At 43.7% G+C, this 19,378-nt stretch overlaps 1 protein-coding gene across 7 annotated transcripts in view; it reads right to left on the reverse strand.

Moving 5' to 3' along the window:
- Window positions 1-19,378, reverse strand: part of Atp8a1 (ATPase phospholipid transporting 8A1) — a 228,809-nt gene that overhangs the window by 108,168 nt on the left and 101,263 nt on the right. For all 7 annotated transcript variants that reach the window (XM_028882277.2, XM_028882275.2, XM_028882276.2 and 4 more), the window contains 5 exons: window positions 18,495-18,577; window positions 16,706-16,755; window positions 11,933-12,002; window positions 4,556-4,640; window positions 2,832-2,971 (listed from right to left, as the gene is read on the reverse strand). In XM_028882277.2, the coding sequence (XP_028738110.1) occupies window positions 2,832-2,971; window positions 4,556-4,640; window positions 11,933-12,002; window positions 16,706-16,755; window positions 18,495-18,577 (428 nt within the window). The remainder of the gene's footprint in view (window positions 1-2,831; window positions 2,972-4,555; window positions 4,641-11,932; window positions 12,003-16,705; window positions 16,756-18,494; window positions 18,578-19,378) is intronic.

A 19,378-nucleotide genomic window follows, 5' to 3' on the forward strand; every position in this document is an offset into this window, starting at 1 on the left:
TACCCTTCATGCTAACTGGAGCAGCTTGGCTATCATCAATTGTGTATCTTAGGATTTAGCCAATTTTTTTTTTCTGCACAATGGACTCTGCTCTCCAAAGAAAAAGAAAAGCAAAAACATCTCTCACAGTTTAAAAATTAACTGTCTTCCACGTTCAGTCCAATACTATGGACTACATGCTAATGGATTCCAAACACATAGAGAGTAGACTGCACAATCGTCCTGTGTCTCAGCCAAGGCAGATGAACTCTGAGGCTGTGACAGTTACACTTTAAGCCAGATGAGACACCTACGGAACTGGTGGTCTCTCTGTTCAAGCGTCTCACTAGGCTGTCTGCAAGGAGGGCAGTCACCATAGCTTCTGAGTGGCAATCCACCTCATTTCAACACAGAGGTTCAACTCAGACAGATGGCAGGGCCATCCTGCTCAGGCTCACACACATTAAAACCCCGCAGTCCTCAAAGGAACGGGGGTGGCAGAGACACTGTCCAGAAAAAATAACTCAGGCACCTGGTCCCCTGTGTTTTTTGTTTTTTCCCAACTTTGCCTAGTCCCCCAACGACTACTGTTCTCCTTTAACTGGCAAAACAATCTTTGGAGAGCCATTTCAAAAGCTTTTTTTCAGACCAAGAGAGTGGGTCCTTCCTCGAAGTTCCTCACCCAGGGAATCTGTGCAGACCACAGTGGTACCTAGAGGCCTCAGACAGTTGTCCTCATTAGTCACCCTCTGGTCCAGGACACCTCCATCATTCAATGAATGTTCATTAAATGCATGTCTGAAGGAGGACCCTATGTTAGAAATAGGAAAGCATACAAAACCCTGTTCTTACTTAGAATAGGCTGGCTGAGGGCGGGACCCTGTTTCCCTACACTTCTATGTCTTAGATTTCTCAACATGGGGCTTATCACAACTCCTAAAAATCAGCTAGCTCTAAATCGCCCCCTTCTTTTAAGAGGCAATCTATATGATGTTTCTGTATTTGTATGCTATTTAAGGAAAAGAAAAAAGCAAGTCACCAGGAAACTTAAATTTTAATATAACTCATGAACGCCATCTGCTGGACAAAGATTGAATGTGTATCCCAGTTAAAAGGTGGAAGTTTTTAATCACAGATGTGTATCATCTAGGTATCTTTCCCTTAAGTATATGAAGTATAATATTCATTAAGTTATGTAAGAAGCAAGCTACCATCTCTAAAATGATTACAGCATGCTATGGAGACAGGAGACTACCTTGAGTTTTATGTGGCATCTACACGAATCAGAAAAACACCACAGCTAGATGCTCCCTGGTGTGACATAAAGGGGAGGGTGCGGGGAGTGGAGTGGGGTGTGTGTGGGTGAAGGGGAACTAGTCCTGGGAGGTCTTGGTGCTGGCTGCCTTCCGACACAGGAAGTACCTAGTTTCGTAGCAGAGAGGAAAAGATGCCAGCTTCATCCACCTACAGGCAAGACCAGATGAACTGCACCTCAGAGGGTCCCATGATCCCCTGGTGCTCCCCGGGGAAGACACTGAGGGAATCAGGTAACTGGGCGGCGACTGAGTGGCAAGTTCAAGCTAGAGTAAGGGCCCCCGAATACATCAGAGCGTGGGGCTCTGGCTAATCCTCTCCTGAATGCTGTGACCTTCGTCCAGTGTCTTAGCCTTTCTGTCACCTGGATTTCTTCATCTGTATGCAGGGACAGTTAGTTCCACAAAAGGACTAGACACGTTAATAGATGAAAGTGCTACTACACCACTCGGCACACAGGGAGGACTACACAGAATGCTTACCGTCGTTAATTAAGGACACAGGCGTTCTCGCTACTAATACAGCAGCGACCACAGAATATCTACCACCGTCAGCCCGAACAGACTTGACTTCCTTCAGTGTAAAATGAAGGCATTTGACAGACATGGCGAAGGAACACAGGAAGTGGCCACAGCCCCATGAGTGCAGGAGACAGCGCCGGGTTATTCGCTGTTGTATTACTCACTGTTCATTACAAATCCACAAAGCCGTATGGTTTCATAGTACATTAACATGTTAGCTATAATGTTAATAATAGACAACAACAGACAAATATGAATTATGTCTGTGCTTGTATATGTATGTCTCTCTCTCTCTTTCTGAGTGTGTATGCACGAGTGCATGTATGTGTGCCTGTGCATGCATATATTCCTGTGTGTGTGTGTGTGTGTGTGTGTGTGTGTGTCCCTGTATGTGTGTCTGTGTATGCGTATGTCCCATGCGGTGATACAGAAGCGAAGTGATGCCCTGGCAGGGAGATTGTTAGAGTAGCTAATCATGACACAAAACTAGAAAAAGTGAAGATCTATATACAACAATACCTAGTCCTTGGGCCCATTCAGCAAGGTTTTAGACCATAGTAAGATATACTAATTTGTTGATCTTGAGAATCAATAGTAAGTCCTGTGAAATAATAGCTGGATGGGACTCAGAGAGATACAGGTAGACAAGAAAAGTGAAAGCAGGCTCCGTGGGATTGTGGCTTCTCATTCCCAGAAGGCATTGTGAAGAGAACTTGAAGACACCGAGGACCAAGAAGGAGAAAGAAAGGACGCAGGGGCCCTACAGTATACCCATGTCAGCATCCATTTAGAGAACTTCAGCCTTAGGCCCTTCCCATCCTGAAGGGATAAAGTGCTTCTTTACCTTTCTCTGCTAGCCTTCTGTCTTCCTGGCCCATGCCAGGAAATGAACTCAGCAACCCCCTCGACAACCACCGGTAACCTACTCCATATCCTGCTTCTGATTCTCCTGGTCCCTGTTCAAAGACTAGACATCTGCGGAGATGGGGTTTCCGTAGGTGGCAACGATCCACGCACCTTTTCGATCAGCTCGTAGCTCTCCTCCAGCTTCAGCAGCCTGTTCTGCACCGATGTGGATGCTCGTTGGTAGACAGCCCGCCACTCCTCGAAGTCACTCTCGGAGATCTCAGCCACAGCAAAACACAAGGTCCTCAGCCCTGCAAAAGGCAGCATGCCCCAGCACACCATCAAAGATGTAGTCACCAGTCCGACGGTTCCATTATTTAACAAAATCCAATTTTGAGTAGTCTCACTGAATTCAAACAATTTGTTGATGCATCAGTTAAACTATGACAGCATCTCAGTATCAAATGTCTAGAATGTTCTTCCAGCCTTGAAATTTTGTACCTTGCTTACAATTTCAGGCCCTTTTATCCTTTCTTCCACATCTAGGGTGACTTTTCTAGAAGCCTCGTCTTAGTAATTTGTTCTTGTTCGAAACTCCCAAGCTGTTCCCCAGGATGAAGTCCTAAAGCTGGAGTGTGGCTCACACTCCTCACCATTCATCCACTTCCTGTGACGTACAGGGTTCCAAATTTGCACTCACTGCCCAGGGTATCCATTTTACCTCTCTTGCCCCAACACCCCCTCACTGCCTGCCAGACAGCTCTTCCTCCTGAGAGGCGCAGAGTTACTGACCACGGGTTCACTCGAATCTTAGGGCTGGATCAGAGCAGTTTTCCTTTTCCTCTTTTGGGAATGGGGCTGGAAATTTACTTGGGGGCAGTGTGGGGATAGAAGTATCCTTCGGCCCAAGGGTAGGAAGAATGGGGTGGTGGTGGGGGCCAAGCCAATTCAAATGGGGGACCAGAGCCTGGGTAATACTGTTACCAAAGTGGAGATGTCCAGACCTCCAGACCTCGAACCCAAACCTGCAAGACCTGCAAATTGGGCAGCTCAAACCTGGCACAACCAGCCAGGGGATGGATGTACAGGTTTCTCAGCTCTCGCATTCTTGGGAACTTGGAGAACATTATGTCCTGCTATTCTAAAGCCTATTATTGATTTTGGTTTAATGTTTTTAGAAAACACCCTTATCTTTTCAAAGACCTGATTATGAAGAAACAAGGACTTGTGCAGGGGTCAGGCTAGCTGAAACAGGAGCGAAGATGGAGATGGGTGATTTAGATACTGGGTGGACGCGGCCATCAAGAGCAGTGGTAGGTTTCTACACGTTCTCCAGTGTAACGACCCTCGCTTCCACTCAGCTAATCCGGAACATTTCTGTAGACCCTGTGTTGCTCGCCTCAGACATCATCATGTATTTCAGGAGAACAGTTACAGGCTGATTTTATTTACCACAGACTCCTAGGCTTCACACAGACACTGGCATGTGGTGGGGCTCAATAAAAAAATGTCAAGTTGTAATAGTATAATAACTTTTTACAAAATAATATGTTTTTTTTTATTATTCAGATTACAGAAGCTCAGTTATTTTATTTTTCTTAAGTAATTCCAACAGATACAAGGTAAAGCATGTAAATGGTATCCATTCTAAAAAATAACACAGATTTAAAGGCCTTATTACTTCAAATGGGGGCCAAAGTCTCTCAGTATTTTAAGTTTTTTTCCCCCTAAGGAAAAATCACGTGGAATAGTGCATAGGAATATCTAAGCTATCATCAATAACCAATGCTTCACCTAAGGAATCTGGAAGTAAAACAGTCAATGACCATGTAAGATACCAAAAGTCTACAATTTCTTTGTGGTTCAATCATGTTCTATTTCCATATAATGCTCACCTTCCGTAGCAAACTGTTCTAAGTGTTTTAGGGTGATTTCTTTGTACTTGGAAGTCTCTGCAAGTCTTTCATAAATTACTGTGTCCTGAAAAATAAGTAGAAGGCACAGTGGATTCATTAAGCATCCTGGATTTAATAAGACTGAAGTCCACACCATTATTTGTCTCCAATCTGTACAAAAACTCCCAGTGTTTTCTTTTAAGCACAGAATTTTTTTTTTTTTATTTTTTTTTTTGTCTATGAGTAACAATGATTCTCCAAAGACTAAAAGGAATACAGCTGGATTTGTGGGTTTGGGTTTGCATCATGGATTCAATCAATCACAGGAAGAAAATGTAATCTGGCCTGTAAGGTTGGGTCTGCAGAGAACATGCACGTGCTTTTTCTTGGGATAATTCCACAAACAGAACGATAGTATTTTCCACATAATGTTTGCGACACGGTAAGAATTGCAACTCATCTAGAGTTGGCTGGAAACACAGAGAAGGACCTGGTGTAGTCAGAGTCTGGGAAGTGGAAGCACTGGACGACTGTGCAACATACTGAGAGAGCACTATCCCTGAAGGTTGAGCAGAATTTTGTGAATTGTATTTAGTGGAGAATGCCCTAGAACTCAGGGAATATTGGGAAGTGCTGGCTGGACAGAGCCTGTCCTGTGCAGTTCTCCCGTGAGCTGGAGCCTTGGTGGCGACAGTGTGTACATAAAACTCATCCACCCGTAGAACCTTCCAGGGTCTGTGCTCACAGAGGCACACACGCGAGGCAGCACTGGACTGCCAAATGTCCCGAGATGTCTGGTGGGGACACGATGTCTCTGACTGTGTCTAGCTTTAAAACTTGGTTGACTTCATTTGTAAACTAAAATTCCCGGATCAAAACTGATATTATTTCTTTGAAATTTTCATACAGTGTGTTTTGATCCTCTTCACCCCTCCTCCGGCCCATTTTGAAGTCCCGTTGGCTTTAGCTTTACACACCAGTTGCTTTTCTCTGCTCTTTTTCTCCTTTATAAATTGCCTATTGTTCCCTTAGCTATTCGCTGGCCTTGGTTTAATGTCTTAAAGAACTTCAGTCTTCAGCCTTCGTGACTTTTTATTAGACCAGGAAAAAATAAATCATCTACCTGCAATTACTCTCTCAGTGGTAGTACCCACTGTGGGGTTTCCAGTCTCGGGTTGAGATCTGGAAGCTGACTAATGGAGTATGATTTAGAGCCCTTGAGAGAAACACAACCAAGTGACCTCACAACAGATGGAAGAGCCCAAGCCCCAGTTAAGAATTTCTTCTCATTTTCCAGTAGTGGGATGGGAAGGGAAACAGGGAGGGAAATGACAGTTTGTGATCGTGCCTCCTTCCTGGGAGGGCAAAGAGTTACTTGGGAGTTCTTTTTTTTTTTTTTACGGTGGTTCATGAAAATTTCCACGAGGTTAACAGAGGCCATTTTCAGAGGAAGAAAATCTTTTCAAAACTTGGGAAACAGAAGTGGTGAGTGAAAGAGGGAGGAGCTTCAACTCTGCAGTAGGTCTAAGCACACTGGTGCCCAGAAGAATCAATGAACTGTCTACATTCTCCCTGGTATTGAGAAGAGCAAGGGAGGAAACATGGCCTTCTGCAGCAAATACAGGTTTTCAAACGACAGTCACAGTGGTTGGCCATGCTTGCCTGTGAAGAACAAAATATTTAAGATTTTGTTCTTAATACTTATTACTTATTCTTTTGGGGATACAAAGCTCTCACATATAAATTTTTCTTAATAAAAAAAAGAAAAAATCTAGACACAGACACAAAGATATTTATTATTATGATTTATAAAAAAAAAGAGTCTGCCACATTTTTAGGAGTGAGGCAAATTCCTCCACAGACACTAGAAGAGGTATATGCCATCAGGTCAGACTTACAACTTATGGAAAGATCCTCAGGGGATTTGGTTATCTTCTATCCTGGCCCTCAGTAAGGAAAAGTAGAGAAACCACAGTGACCAGACATTCTTGGGGATGGCACGGCACAGCCAAATCACTGTCACTGAGAGTGGGCCCAGGGCTTTGCGGAAAGTTAAATCCATGGTTAATCATTCCTTTGTGGTGACCATTCACTCAAAAAAAAAAAATTGTTTTCCTCTTGCTTTTTTATCGTTTTGTTCTTTGGAGACAGGGTCTCATGAAGTTCAGGCAGGCTTAGAATTGATTATGTAGCTGAGGATACCCTTGAACTCTGATTTTCCCGTTTCTACCTCCTAAGCACCTGGGATTACAGGCATGAGACACCACCTCTGGCTCGCACTGTGTTTTAGACTAAAATTTGAATTCAGCTCTGTATTTAAAAACATATTTTTGTCCATGTGTATGTGCTGGTATGCACATGTGTGTAGTTACATGCACGTGTGTGTAGGCACATGCACGTGTGTGTAGTTACATGCACGTGTGTGTAGTTACATGCACGTGTGTGTAGTTACATGCACGTGTGTGTAGGCACATGCACGTGTGTAGGTACATGCATGTGTGTAGGTACATGCACGTGTATGTAGGTACATGCACGTGTGTGTAGGTACATGCACGTGTATGTAGGTACATGCATGTGTGTGTAGGCATATGCATTTGGAAGCCACTGGTCAACCTCCGGTATCATTCTTCAGGAGCTAGTCATCTTTTTGTGAGACAGCGTCTCTCACTGGCTTGTGGGGCTTGCCCATTGGCTATACCGGCTGTTAGTCAAACCCCAAAGATCCTCCTGTCTCCATCTCTCCTACGATTATAAGCTCATGCTATTTATTTGCTGCTTTTATGTGGGTCCTCAGGATCAAACTCAGGTCCTCATGCTTACATGCCAAGCATCTTACCTACTGGGATATTTCCCCAGCCTCAACCAAAGTTGAGTTAAAGTTAAAAGTTAAAAAAAGAATAAACGGTTTGTGTAGGTTGAAGTCTAAAGCATGCTGATGATGGGAGAAATAGTCTTCTCCAGGAAAGAGCACACCATTTGGTTATCCAGTACCAAATGGCCAGCCCTAAAAACATACTGTAGTGGTTTAAATAAGGGTGGCCCCCACAGGCTCATATATTTGAATACTTAGTCACCATGGAGTGGAACTATATGGAAGGATTAGAAGGATTCGGGGGTGTGACGTTGGAGGAAGTGTGTTACTGGGGGCTTCAAAAGCCCACAACAGGCTCAGGCTTGCTCTTTTGTTGGCCTACAGATCAGGATGTAGCTCTCAGCTACTGCTCCAGTGCCTGACTACACACCACCGTGGTCCTCACCAGGATTATAATGGATTAAATCTCTGCAACTGTAAGCCAAGTCCCGACCAAATGCTTCCTACGACTTTCCTTGGTCATGGTGTCTCTTCACAGCAGTGACTAAGTAGTTCAAGTAACATGACACAGACTGAGCAGGCTGTATTTAGAAATATATAAGTATATAAATATATGCATGTAACAGTTAATGAAAAAAAGAGGCTGTGAATTTTCAAGAGAGCAAGGAGCGGTCTATGGGAGGGATTGGAAGGAGGGAAGGGAAGGGAGAAATGACGTCATTATTGTGCCATGCTGAATGTGTGGTGACCAGAGAACAACCCACAGGAATGGGTTCTGTCCTTCTACTATACAGGTCCCCGGGATTAAACTCAGGTTGGCAGGCTTTGGGTAAGTACTTGACAATCTCACCAGCCCATAACTTGCTCATATTTAAATATACACAACACAGATATTTTCTGTGATAGACTCCATTAAGAATTAACTAGACTTTGCTTTGATATGGTAGAGAACTGCCCAAAGCAGCTGATTGTAGATTTATTTTGGATATAGCATAGACTTTTAAGAGACATGTACTTTGAAATTTTTGGTCTCCTAGAGGTTCCTGGAGGATCAAGTGTGTTCGTCAAGTTTCTCAAGTTTTCCTGCAGTTTACAGTAAACTGACTGACTGAATAAACTAAAGTTTTATTTGAGTAAATGGTACTTTTCTCTAACTGGTTATATAAATTGTAGACTGCATATGCTTCCATTTTTTATTATAAAACTAAGGTATCTTTCACACAGAAACTCTTAAAAAGCAGGAAATATACATCCCACGCCAACCTAATCACTATTTCTTTATTCTGTGTGTTACATGAAATTTTCCGTACTGCCTTCTAATTTACTAACTTTATTCTCCCTTCAATTGGGTCTAATCCAGAATTTACTTCATTTATTGATTTAAAAAACTGCTTAAGGTTTCTCATCCACCCTGCATGTCTACCAGATTCCTCTTCCCAGTTTCTTTTTCAACACAAATAGCTGTAACTTCTTTATTTATCGCGCCCGAGCTTCCAAACACCCTGAGGTAGAGTGGTCTACACAGATGGACTAATCTGGAGCGAATCCATGTTTCTCTGGTTATGGTGCTCTGGTGCGAGATTTCCACACAGATTCCCCAGCTCTGTATTTTCTTGCATGCATGCCAACCTCGTGGTTTTATAGCCTTTGCAGGGGTTGGCAGGAGCCTTTCTCAGCCCCTTGGCATGATTAGAAAGCTCAGCACTTTGGTCTTGGCCTCAGAGTAGGGGAGCTGGCTTGCACCTGAGGTCCCTAATTGGACCGAAGGTCAACTCAACAGGAGGGAAATCATGCCTCGGACTGGAAACCCAGCCAACTCCTTGGCACTAGTGATGTTATGGGTCTTAGAGGAGAGCCTGCTACTGCCACAGTTCCTGACTACATTTTAAAGCTCACTCTTATACCAACAGTTAAGTGTGGCTCACACCTCACACTAAAGAAACTTCTCTTCGGAGCAGAGACCATTACAAAAAACCACAACGGGTCATAATGCAGAAATCAACTAATTGTGGGGAGCTCCGTCAGCTATGGTAGATACATTTACCTGTACCTAACGGTCAGGGGCTATCATGGACTAGAGGGTTAGAGAGATCAGAAAGTCTGTTGTGAGATTGTGTCTCCCAGAAAGGATGGGGAAGCTAAACACTGAAGGGGGGAATCTCAGCGACCCTCTCTTAGTCGGTGTTCTATTGCCGTGAAGGGACACCCTGACCACAGCAACTCTTATAAAGGAAAACATTTAACTGGGGCTGCCTTATAGTTCGGAGGTTTGGGCCATTATTGTCACAGCAGGAAGCATGGCAGTGTGCAGGCAGACATGGTGCTGGAGAGGAGCTGAGAGTTCTACATCTGGATCCATACGCAGCAGGAAGGAAGAGTGAGCCGCTGGGCCTAAACTGAGCTTCTGAAACCTCGGAGCCCACCCCACACTGATATACTTCTTCCTCCAACAAGGCCACACCTAATCCAACAAGGCCATACCTCCTAGTAGTGCCACTCCTTATGCGCCTATGTGGGCCTTTGTCATTCCAACTACCACAGACCCTACCCATAGACAATGGACTGCATGCAACCAAGGCATGTGAAGAGAAGAGGAACTGGTCTTTTTTTCCCAGTGTGAATGTATATCATGTGTTGCAGGTGCCCCTGGAGGCTGGAAGAGAATCTGGCTCCCCTGGAGCTGTGTGGGTGCTAGGAACCAAACTCAGGTTCTCTGGAAGATAAGTAAGAACTCTTAAAAGAGCTGGGTCATTTCCCCAGATCCTTTACTCTCCAGTTTCTGTTCCTGGAAAGCCCAGGCTTCGGCACCAATAGCCCTATGTGACTCCTGGCTCCCTATCTCGGGAAAGTGGTGTTAGTCCACTCGGCAAGCCAAGGAGAAATCCCCAAATGATCCCTGATAATCCTTTCCTTCAGCACCTGCAAACATCAATTACCAAGCCTTAAATCTTCCTCCGCAGTCTTCTCTGAGCCTGTCTCCAATCCATCCCTAGCAGCTCTTGCCTGGAAGAGATAAGGCTCAACCGGGAACCTCCACCTGCATCTGTTTGCAGCCCTCAAATCATCTCCCCCAACATTATGGAAATGATCAAGAAGAAAATACCTGCTCTGGAGCACAGGGATGGGGCCAGACCCAACCCAACTCCTCACCCCAACCTGAGCCAGACAAACCCTTCTGCCTGGCCCATGTTCAGCTATCCCACGTCAAACCACAAACTGCGGTTCTCAAAGAGTCCTTGCTGTTTTACTACTTATCTCTGATTTGGAGGGGAAACGATACAGCACGGGGGTTAATATGTGCAAACAATCTCTGTGGTTAACAAAGGATATCCAGTGTTTTCATTTTCCAGCCAATGCTTTCATCCCTCAAATAAAAGTTTAGAGGTAGAATGTTCAAAATTTAAAAAAAGGACAGGTGTGATCTGTGTGTTGTAAACCATTGAATGGGAGGTCTCAGTTTCCTTTTATTCTCTTACTGTGCATGTTGCCCTAGGAACATGGACAATCTGAACCACGTGACTTAGCACCACCTCCTAATCATCTTTATAGGCACTTCCTTGGCTAGAATTAAGCTCCTGACATGACTTAGGTCATATCGTCACATCTCTAAAAATCCAGTTCAAAGCCTGCTGATAAAACATTCATGATGGACATGTGTTGGGCGTTTTCATCAGTGGGGACACAATAACCAAAGAAATGGTATATCCAAATTCAGAAATGATTCTACCAAAGTGCCCTAAGACCAGCGGCACTCAAAAATTGTGTTTCGATGCTTTAAAACCAAGGCATTTAACTTTCTCATCAGAAATGTAAACAGGAGGTTTGCCTTTCTTAAGTTTAGTTTCTTAGTTTCCATGGAGCAGAGCACACTTATCGAGTCCATTTAAAATTGTAAAATTCCAAGCTGAAGCGTGTCAAGGGCTTACCAGGCAAAGGGCACCTCAGGAGGAAAGTCCTGACTGATCTTAGCAAACAATGGCCTGCTTGGTAGGGTTCTCATTTTTTTTTTTCCATGAGTGTAAACATACTTTAACTAGGAAAATTCAGTTGTAATACACAATACTAATTCTGTCAATATAGTCTACTCACAACCAACAATCGGCAATCCTGTAATATTTAAAATATTTAAAGCAAGACAAACAAGCAATACTAAATGAGAAATTACAGCAATAATCGTGAGCCAACCCTCTCCCCATTTCTACGGTCTTTAGGCAAGCAGATTAAAATTGGAGTGTATCCTTGTATCCTAATACAATTTAAAAACACTTCCTGTATTTAGTCATCTGCTAACGTAGCTAATATAACATAAACCTCAAATATCGTGTATTAAAAATTGAATTACAAAAGTAAGCTACGCCAGACTTCTTCGATGCACCAAGTTTACCCAGAAGGAGTTCCACATTTCACCAGAAGAGGCTGAACGCTGTTAACTCTAACACACCAACAAACGTGGATGTCATCAGCTTCATGTTAAACATCTGTGTTACATTTCCATAGCAGGATGCCGAACACGTACATTATAAACCACCATAAATCAAAACTGCAAAAGGCCAAAAACCACTCACAGCTCCTTTGCAGTACAGCCGTAACTTCCCGGACGGAGTCCGCACCACCACCGACATTCTCTTCCTAGCGCTGAAATAAAGAGGTTTTCCATAATGGGGCATCGCACTGCAGATCCGCACAGACACACTTTTGTTGTGCTTCACATAGTTTAACGCTCACAGTGACATAATTAATCTGACCGAATTACAAGCCATATTCCTTTTGCAATACAAATTATCTCCTGAGTGTACAGCTGGGCGGCTCGGAGAGTTACATTCTATTTTTGAACTCGCCAGAGTACCATCCACTGTCCTAAAGGAATAAACAAACCAGTTCCCCAGACACCTGTAAGAGTTAATACCCACCAGAGTAGCATCATGTTTAATATGTTAATATTGGAAAACGATTTGAGCTAGTATCCTATGATATGCTACATTTAAAAATTAAAAACAAAAATGGTAATTTTAAATATACAATCACAGATAAAGGTAAATGCTAGCACTTTCAGAAGCAATATAAGCATTCGTTATTGTTTAAAAGATTGCAGCAGGCCCCTTACTGAGAAGGGTATAGTCCAAGACCCCCAGCAGATGCCAAAGACTGGGGATAGTGTCAGCCCAATAATGCATTTTTCCTGTTGACACACACACACACACACACACACACACACACACACACATCCTATGACAATGTTTAATTTGTAAGAGTAAGCAATTAACAACAGCCACTAAAAGAATAATTATAACAATATACCTTACTAAAAGGTATTTGAAACTTAGGAATTGTTTGCTTCTAGAATTTTCCATCAGATACTTTTAGAGTATGGTTGACTATGGGGAAGTGAAACCTCAGCCAGGATGGAAATACTGTACTTTACGAATACAGTAAATTGGTCTTGCCTACACACGTTAACTCAGCCCTTCTTTTTTTTTTTTTTGCCCCCCTCGATACAGGGTTTCTCTGTGTAGCTTTGGCGCCTTTCCTGGAACTCACTCTGTAGCCCAGGCTGGCCTTGAACTCACAGAGATCCGCCTGGCTCTGCCTCCCGAGTGCTGGGATTAAAGGCATGCGCCACCACCGCCCGGTGGTTACTCAGCCCTTCTTGATTCATGCCATTCTTAGTCTAGTTCTGATTTAATGGTCCCAGATTCATCAATTTACTTCTCCTGGCAAGATCTCTTAAGTGCGAGTGGGAACCCTCTTCTGAGATCCATCAGAGTAAAATGGCCATTGCAGAGAAAAGTCACTGAGTCAGAGATGAGTACTATGGGATGTACAAAGCAGAGGTGCTCCGTACTGACCACCCGTACATTTCATCCCTCTGCGATGGCTCATCCCTGCAAGGCCTCAGTACATGTTCTTCATTCTCTAAGTCCTTCCACGCTTCCTTCTTGCTCCAGACTCTGAATCTCGGGGGCTCACCTTGAATCCCTTCCTCACATTTTGCAGCCTCCATACCTGGCTGTGCGCTCCCTTCTCCATCATATTTTCTTGGCATAAGGGAGAAATAGTTCTGCCTTTCCCAGAGCCCTTCCTGGCATATGACTGCTAAATCGCTCGTCTCACCTTCTCAGCGGCTTCATTCTGACGTCCCGCAGCTCTCCTGTGAACCCGCCCCTTCCTTTCTCCTCCTATATGGATCACGTGTACCCACAAACATGTTCTATTGTCTCCCTTATACCTCACCTAGCCAGGCATCCTCCCCCCGTGAGCCACAGGCCCTTTCAACTCTACACCTCAACTCTGGGTGAACTGCGCCTAGACACAGGCTCCACCCACTCATCTCCCCATCCATTCGCATCTTCCCACCATTCCAATGAATACTCAACAGATCTTTTCCAAACTTCCCCTCACCTACGCTGGCAGCTGCCTCTGAAAAGATAAAAAGAAATAGCTCTGGGCTACTTATTAGTCTACCTTTGTCCTCTGTATCTTTAACAATAAAGACTTGATTTGATTGATTCCTTCCTCCCAGTTCTCTTACCACAGTCACTCATGCTAGCCAAGCTCTCTACCGCTGAAGTATACATACCACACAGTCCACTTCCTATTCCAAGGCAAGTTCTGAGTAAGTGGTCTGAGCTGGCCTTAAACTTAGTCTGTCGCCCAGGGAAGCTTTGCACTTGTGATCCTCTTCTTTCTGTCTCCAAAGTAGCTAGGATTACAGGCCCGTGCCGCAAGATTTGGCTAAGTCTTAGCTTGTAATCAATCCTTAATAGTTTAGAATTCTTTCCAATCATTTCCAACGAGGGGCTCAGTCATCCGCCTTCCACTTTCCCCTTGATGTACATTTTATCTTCAAACGATCCTATTGACTTTCAAGCTTTTGGTATCATTTGGAGACCAGTGACTACCAAACGGGTACTTTAGCCATAGCTGTTATGTTTGGCTTTATGTTTCGGGCTCTTCTGTCCACCTCCCTACTGGGCACTTCCATCTGTGTGTCTCACAGACATCTAAAGCATAGTGTTTCCAAACATCTCATCTACCACATCCTCTTCCTCTGTCTGCCCTCCATGTACAGAGCATTTCTACACACCCCACGGTTCACATCCTCTTCCTCTGTCTGCCCTCCATGTGCAGGGCATTTCTACACACCCCACGGTTCACATCCTCTTCCTATGTCTGCCATCCATGTCCAGGGCATTTCTACACACCCCACGGTTCACATCCTCTTCCTCTGTCTGCCCTCCATATGCAGGGCACTTCTACACACCCCACGGTCCACATCCTCTTCCTCTGTCTGCCCTCCATGTGCAGGGCATTTCTACACACCCCACGGTTTGAGCTAGGATCCTAGCCCTTCCCTCCCTTTCCTTTATTCCCGCCCAACCCACCCAATCTAAGCCAGTTTCCACTGCCCTCCCTCAGACAGGTGTAAAAAGCCCATCAACTTTTCTTCTATCTCACTACGCTATCCTGATCCAAACTGTGCACACATTCCCAGAGACTATCTGACAGCATCTCACTCATTTCCCTCTCCATCCTTAAGCCCACCCCCACTACAGAATCAAAGACCCAGAAGTCCTGCTTTTGATTGGTTTTTCTCCATGGCACTTTTCAGAAGCCCAGAGTGGCCAAAAACCACATCTATATGCTAATTTATATGCTGCTTATATTACCTCTCACACAAACAGGGCTGGGAAAAACACTTTATCATGAAGCCAGAGATGAGCGACGTATGTGGGAGTGCTCTCTCCTAGGTAATGAACTCAGCTGCTTCCTTTGAGCTGTTTGGAAAATATAGCGCAAGGATAGTGTTTAATGTCGGGACAGATCCTGTTGTTTGGTCACGTGGTCACTCCATATCAAGACGGCCACCGAAGTTAGCATACAAAAGGAACTGTCTCTCTCAGGCAGCGTGTAGATTTTGCATATGTAGGAGGAAGCCCAGGAGAGCAGGTAAGCATTTCTTTCCTCAAATAAAGTATTGCTTTTCCGTTGGGCTTTAGTTTTTGAAGTATCCTTTGAGAGGTAACGCACGATCTTTAAAGACCCCGTAGTAAGACCGATTTGTCCCAAGAACATAGGGTGGCTGGCCAATAATGCAGACTGTAAGTGTGAGTAGTGTGGTAGAGCTGAAGGCCTTTGCTCTTGCGGGAATGTAAATATATTAGGTAGTCCTGAGACCTTTAGGAGACGGGGCCTGCTTGGCTGAAAGGTGTTGGGGGGGGTGTCTTCAGGGTTATTATGGCTTGGCCCTCTTCTGGCCCTGAGCTCTCTGCTCCTGGATTAATGGAGATTTAACGAGACATGCCACGAGCTCTTGCCACCACACCTGGAGCTCCAGGTACCTTGCTTTCCCCACCGTGATGGACTGTATCCCTTTAAAATGTGAGCCAACATAACCTTTCTTCCCGTATATTGCTTCTGGCAGGACCTTGTCACAGTGATTGACACAGCCACCATTATTTCTCCTTAAGAAAGGAGTGAGTGGGACATTCCCTTTGCTTCCTGTTTCTTCCTACTAGATGGTAACTCTTATTTCACAGAGACAAGTGGGCATATGGAACATACAATTATAACGGAGGCTTTCTAAGTCTTACTCATTCCGTTCCACATAAATCATCATTGCTCCTGAATATATCCATGTTTTTAGGTCTTTGGATGCTGTAGTTGGGAACTGAAATCTACCACCAAGGCCCATGTGTTGTAGAATTGACCCCAGAGAGGTGCTATTAGGAGGTGGGAACTTTTAAGTGGTAAGAGGTCTTTGGGTCATTAGGGGTAGGCTTTGAGGGGGACTGTGAAACTGGACGGAGTCTATTTTCTTGCTCTCTTTTGCGTTTTGCGTTATCTCATGAGTGCTAATGCAATCTTTGAAGACTCCATGGAGGACCATCAGGCCATGGGGTGAGTAGATTTATTCTTCCCTGTGTTCCTCCCTCATGTGCTACCTCACCACAGGTCCAAAGTAGCTAGACTCACTGACCATGGAGTGCAACCTCCAAAATGAGCCAAAGCAAACTTATCTTTAGAAGGTGATTATTTCAGGCATTCGTTATTATACTGGAAAGCTAGCTAACGTACCAGCCACAGGATTCTCAGTCCTATTCTGTATCTGTGATTCAGGTAACTGCATTTCCAAAAAGACCCTTTGAGCTGCCAGCTCATGCAGTATCACACTGTGAAGAACCTGTGTATGACTAATCTAAACTGCATGGAAGACCTTAATATTTTGTTTAAACGCATAAATAAAAGTAAAGCATATGTCCCAGCTATATATAGGAAAAGCAAAAAAATGGATGAATATGTATTTTCTCCCCCACCAATTATAAAGCAGGTGTCTTTACCTGGTGAACTCTAGGACATTGAGCAATTCATATCTTTCTTCCTGCCCCAGCTGTAAAATAAAGAATTGGAACTATTTTAGGTTTCTTGGAAATAATCACTGGTCACAACATTTTCTTGTAAAACGTCAACAGAAACACAGTTTCCCATCCCCCTTCTGAAGGACGGGAGAGAATTTACTAAACTTCCAGGTTAATGACTAGTGAGAGACAGGAGAGGGCACAGAAGAGTTCCAAGTGTCATGGGAGCAGACCCGAGAACAGCTGGCACCCAAATGGAGGACCACAGGACAAAAGTGTCTCCATTTGGAGACAACTGTCTATTGTCACTGTCCTCAGCTTACTAAGAAAGTAGAGGCCCAAAGAATCAGAGAAAGGAAATGAAACAATAAAAAAAATGTAAAAAATTTATCTTTAGGAAATAATGGAAATTTTTTTTTTTTTTAAATTTGAGTTAGGAAAGAGTTTAATGAAAAGATACCGAGTACAAAGATGTTTAGCTATGAATACATGTACAGGTGCAACAGAAACACTAATGATAATTTTTAAAATGAGCTATCATTTACATTAACTAAAATACAGAGCTCTTCCATGCACACTGTATAGTCTGATAAAGGCACCGCCTGTGTGAACACCACCCTATTGAAGATGCTGAGCATCTGACCCAGAATGAATTCCCTTCTTCCATTTCCAATCCATCTTCTCCCTGCCCCAAGGCAATGGCTGCTCAAGAGTCTATCATTATAAATCACTTCTGCAAAGTTTCCAGCTGCATACAGATGGGGTTATAAAGGATGCTTTCCTTTGTGCCTGGCATTTTCCCCTCCTCAATATAGAGTTTTTGTGATTTATCCACACTACTTAAGAGCTGAGAATTCATTCTTTTTCATTGATTAGACTGTCAGACAGATCACAACCTGTTCATCCTCTCCTGCTGATGAATGCATTCTGTTGGTTTTCCAGTTTGGCATAACCGTGAACACAGCCACCATGAACCCTCCATTATAAGCCTTTGGGTGGACACAAACTTCCTTTTCTCCTGAGTAACTGAGAACTGAGTATAGCTGTTGGATTGAGGCAGGCTTTCCTTTACTAGAAAACTTTTAAAAAATTCACTAACATTTGTTTCCATCAATTTTTTTTTTAAATTTTAGTCTTCACAGTGGGTACATAATACTGTTTCACTATGGTTTTGCATTTCCTTGATGACTAGCATGGTCTGTCAGGTAGCCGTTCAGATATCACCTGCTGTGATATGTGACTTTTTTTAAAACTTCTCCCTTAAAAGCAGATTCTGAATAATGATCTTTTTTTTTTTGTTGTTGTTGGTTGTTTTGAGACAGTCTTATGTAGCCCAGGCTGGACTTCAAACTCACTATGTAGCTCAGGCTGGCTCTGAACTTCCCAATCCTCCCATCTCCCATGCACTGTGATAACAGGCCTATGAACTATGCCCAGCCTTCTGGATACTTATATAACCAAACATTTAATAATACCTGGAATCCAGAGAAGAAACAAATGGGAAGATGATTTAAGGGAGATAAATCTCCATTTAGCAGAACAGAAAACCAGTAGGTAAGTCTAGTTTGGAAGAATCAATCTTGTCTATCGAGCATATTATCAACCACCGTTTCGTTAAGTGTTTAAAGAACTAAATGAAAGGACAGACAATGGTGCCCCTGGATAGGAAACTTTGATTTCACTGTGATCTTTTTCCTACTGCCTTTATCTCTGAAGCTACGTGAATGTGTTAGGCAGGTTTTAAAAATCCCTTAAAACATAAGTGACTTACTGAGTCTATGATGACCGAGTCGGGTGTTCTTCCAGTGAAGACAAAATTCAACTGCTTGGCCGCTCGGACCAGCGCTCCCTCATCTGTGTCGGGGGAAAGGAACAGAGGACAGAAAATATCATACATGCAAATATGAGGGGAGGGCTCTGGCATGTTGCAGCTTTCTGCTTGGTTAAAGTTCTTTTCGTTATGCTCAGAAATCCACCCCTTCTCACGTATACGATGGTACCAGAGCCATGAGAACAACGTCAGCACCATGTTCCTGCACACCGAGTCTCACTGTTTGTCACCCACACCCCAAAGTGACAGCTTGAAAGGGCCCCTTAGTCAGCATATGCTCAAGAACACCTTTCTCCAAAAACATGGCAGGGAAGTCTTCTAAAGTTTCACCCTTGCCCCCTAGAGTGCCCAGGGATCTGAATCGCTTAAAGTGTCAGCTGCTTTCCTCACCATGTCTCAAAGCCCTGTCACTGCTGAGAGGGATAAGAACACACACACACACACATGCATACACACACACACACACACACACACACACACACGCATGCGCGCGCACACACACATGCATGCACACACACATATACACACATACACACGCATGCATACACACACACGTATTCTATCTGAAACAACATTTCTTACTCTGGTTTAGGAATTTGTTGCATTTTACAAGTCGTAACCACTAGTTTAGAATATGGCTTTAAAATACAAAGTGTATCATTTTCCTAAATGTTTGGATTATTTACCTAATTTTATCTCGGAAATAAGTCTAAAATCAAGCCTAAATAGTAAACATTGGTAACTAGCAAATATTTTACAGAATCTCCCAAAGTACAAGGAGCTTTCCTCACCAAAGGGAATACAGAAAAGCTGCCCTACCATTT

This window comes from Peromyscus leucopus, chromosome 10, assembly GCF_004664715.2.
Source record: "Peromyscus leucopus breed LL Stock chromosome 10, UCI_PerLeu_2.1, whole genome shotgun sequence".
NCBI lineage: Eukaryota > Metazoa > Chordata > Mammalia > Rodentia > Cricetidae > Peromyscus > Peromyscus leucopus.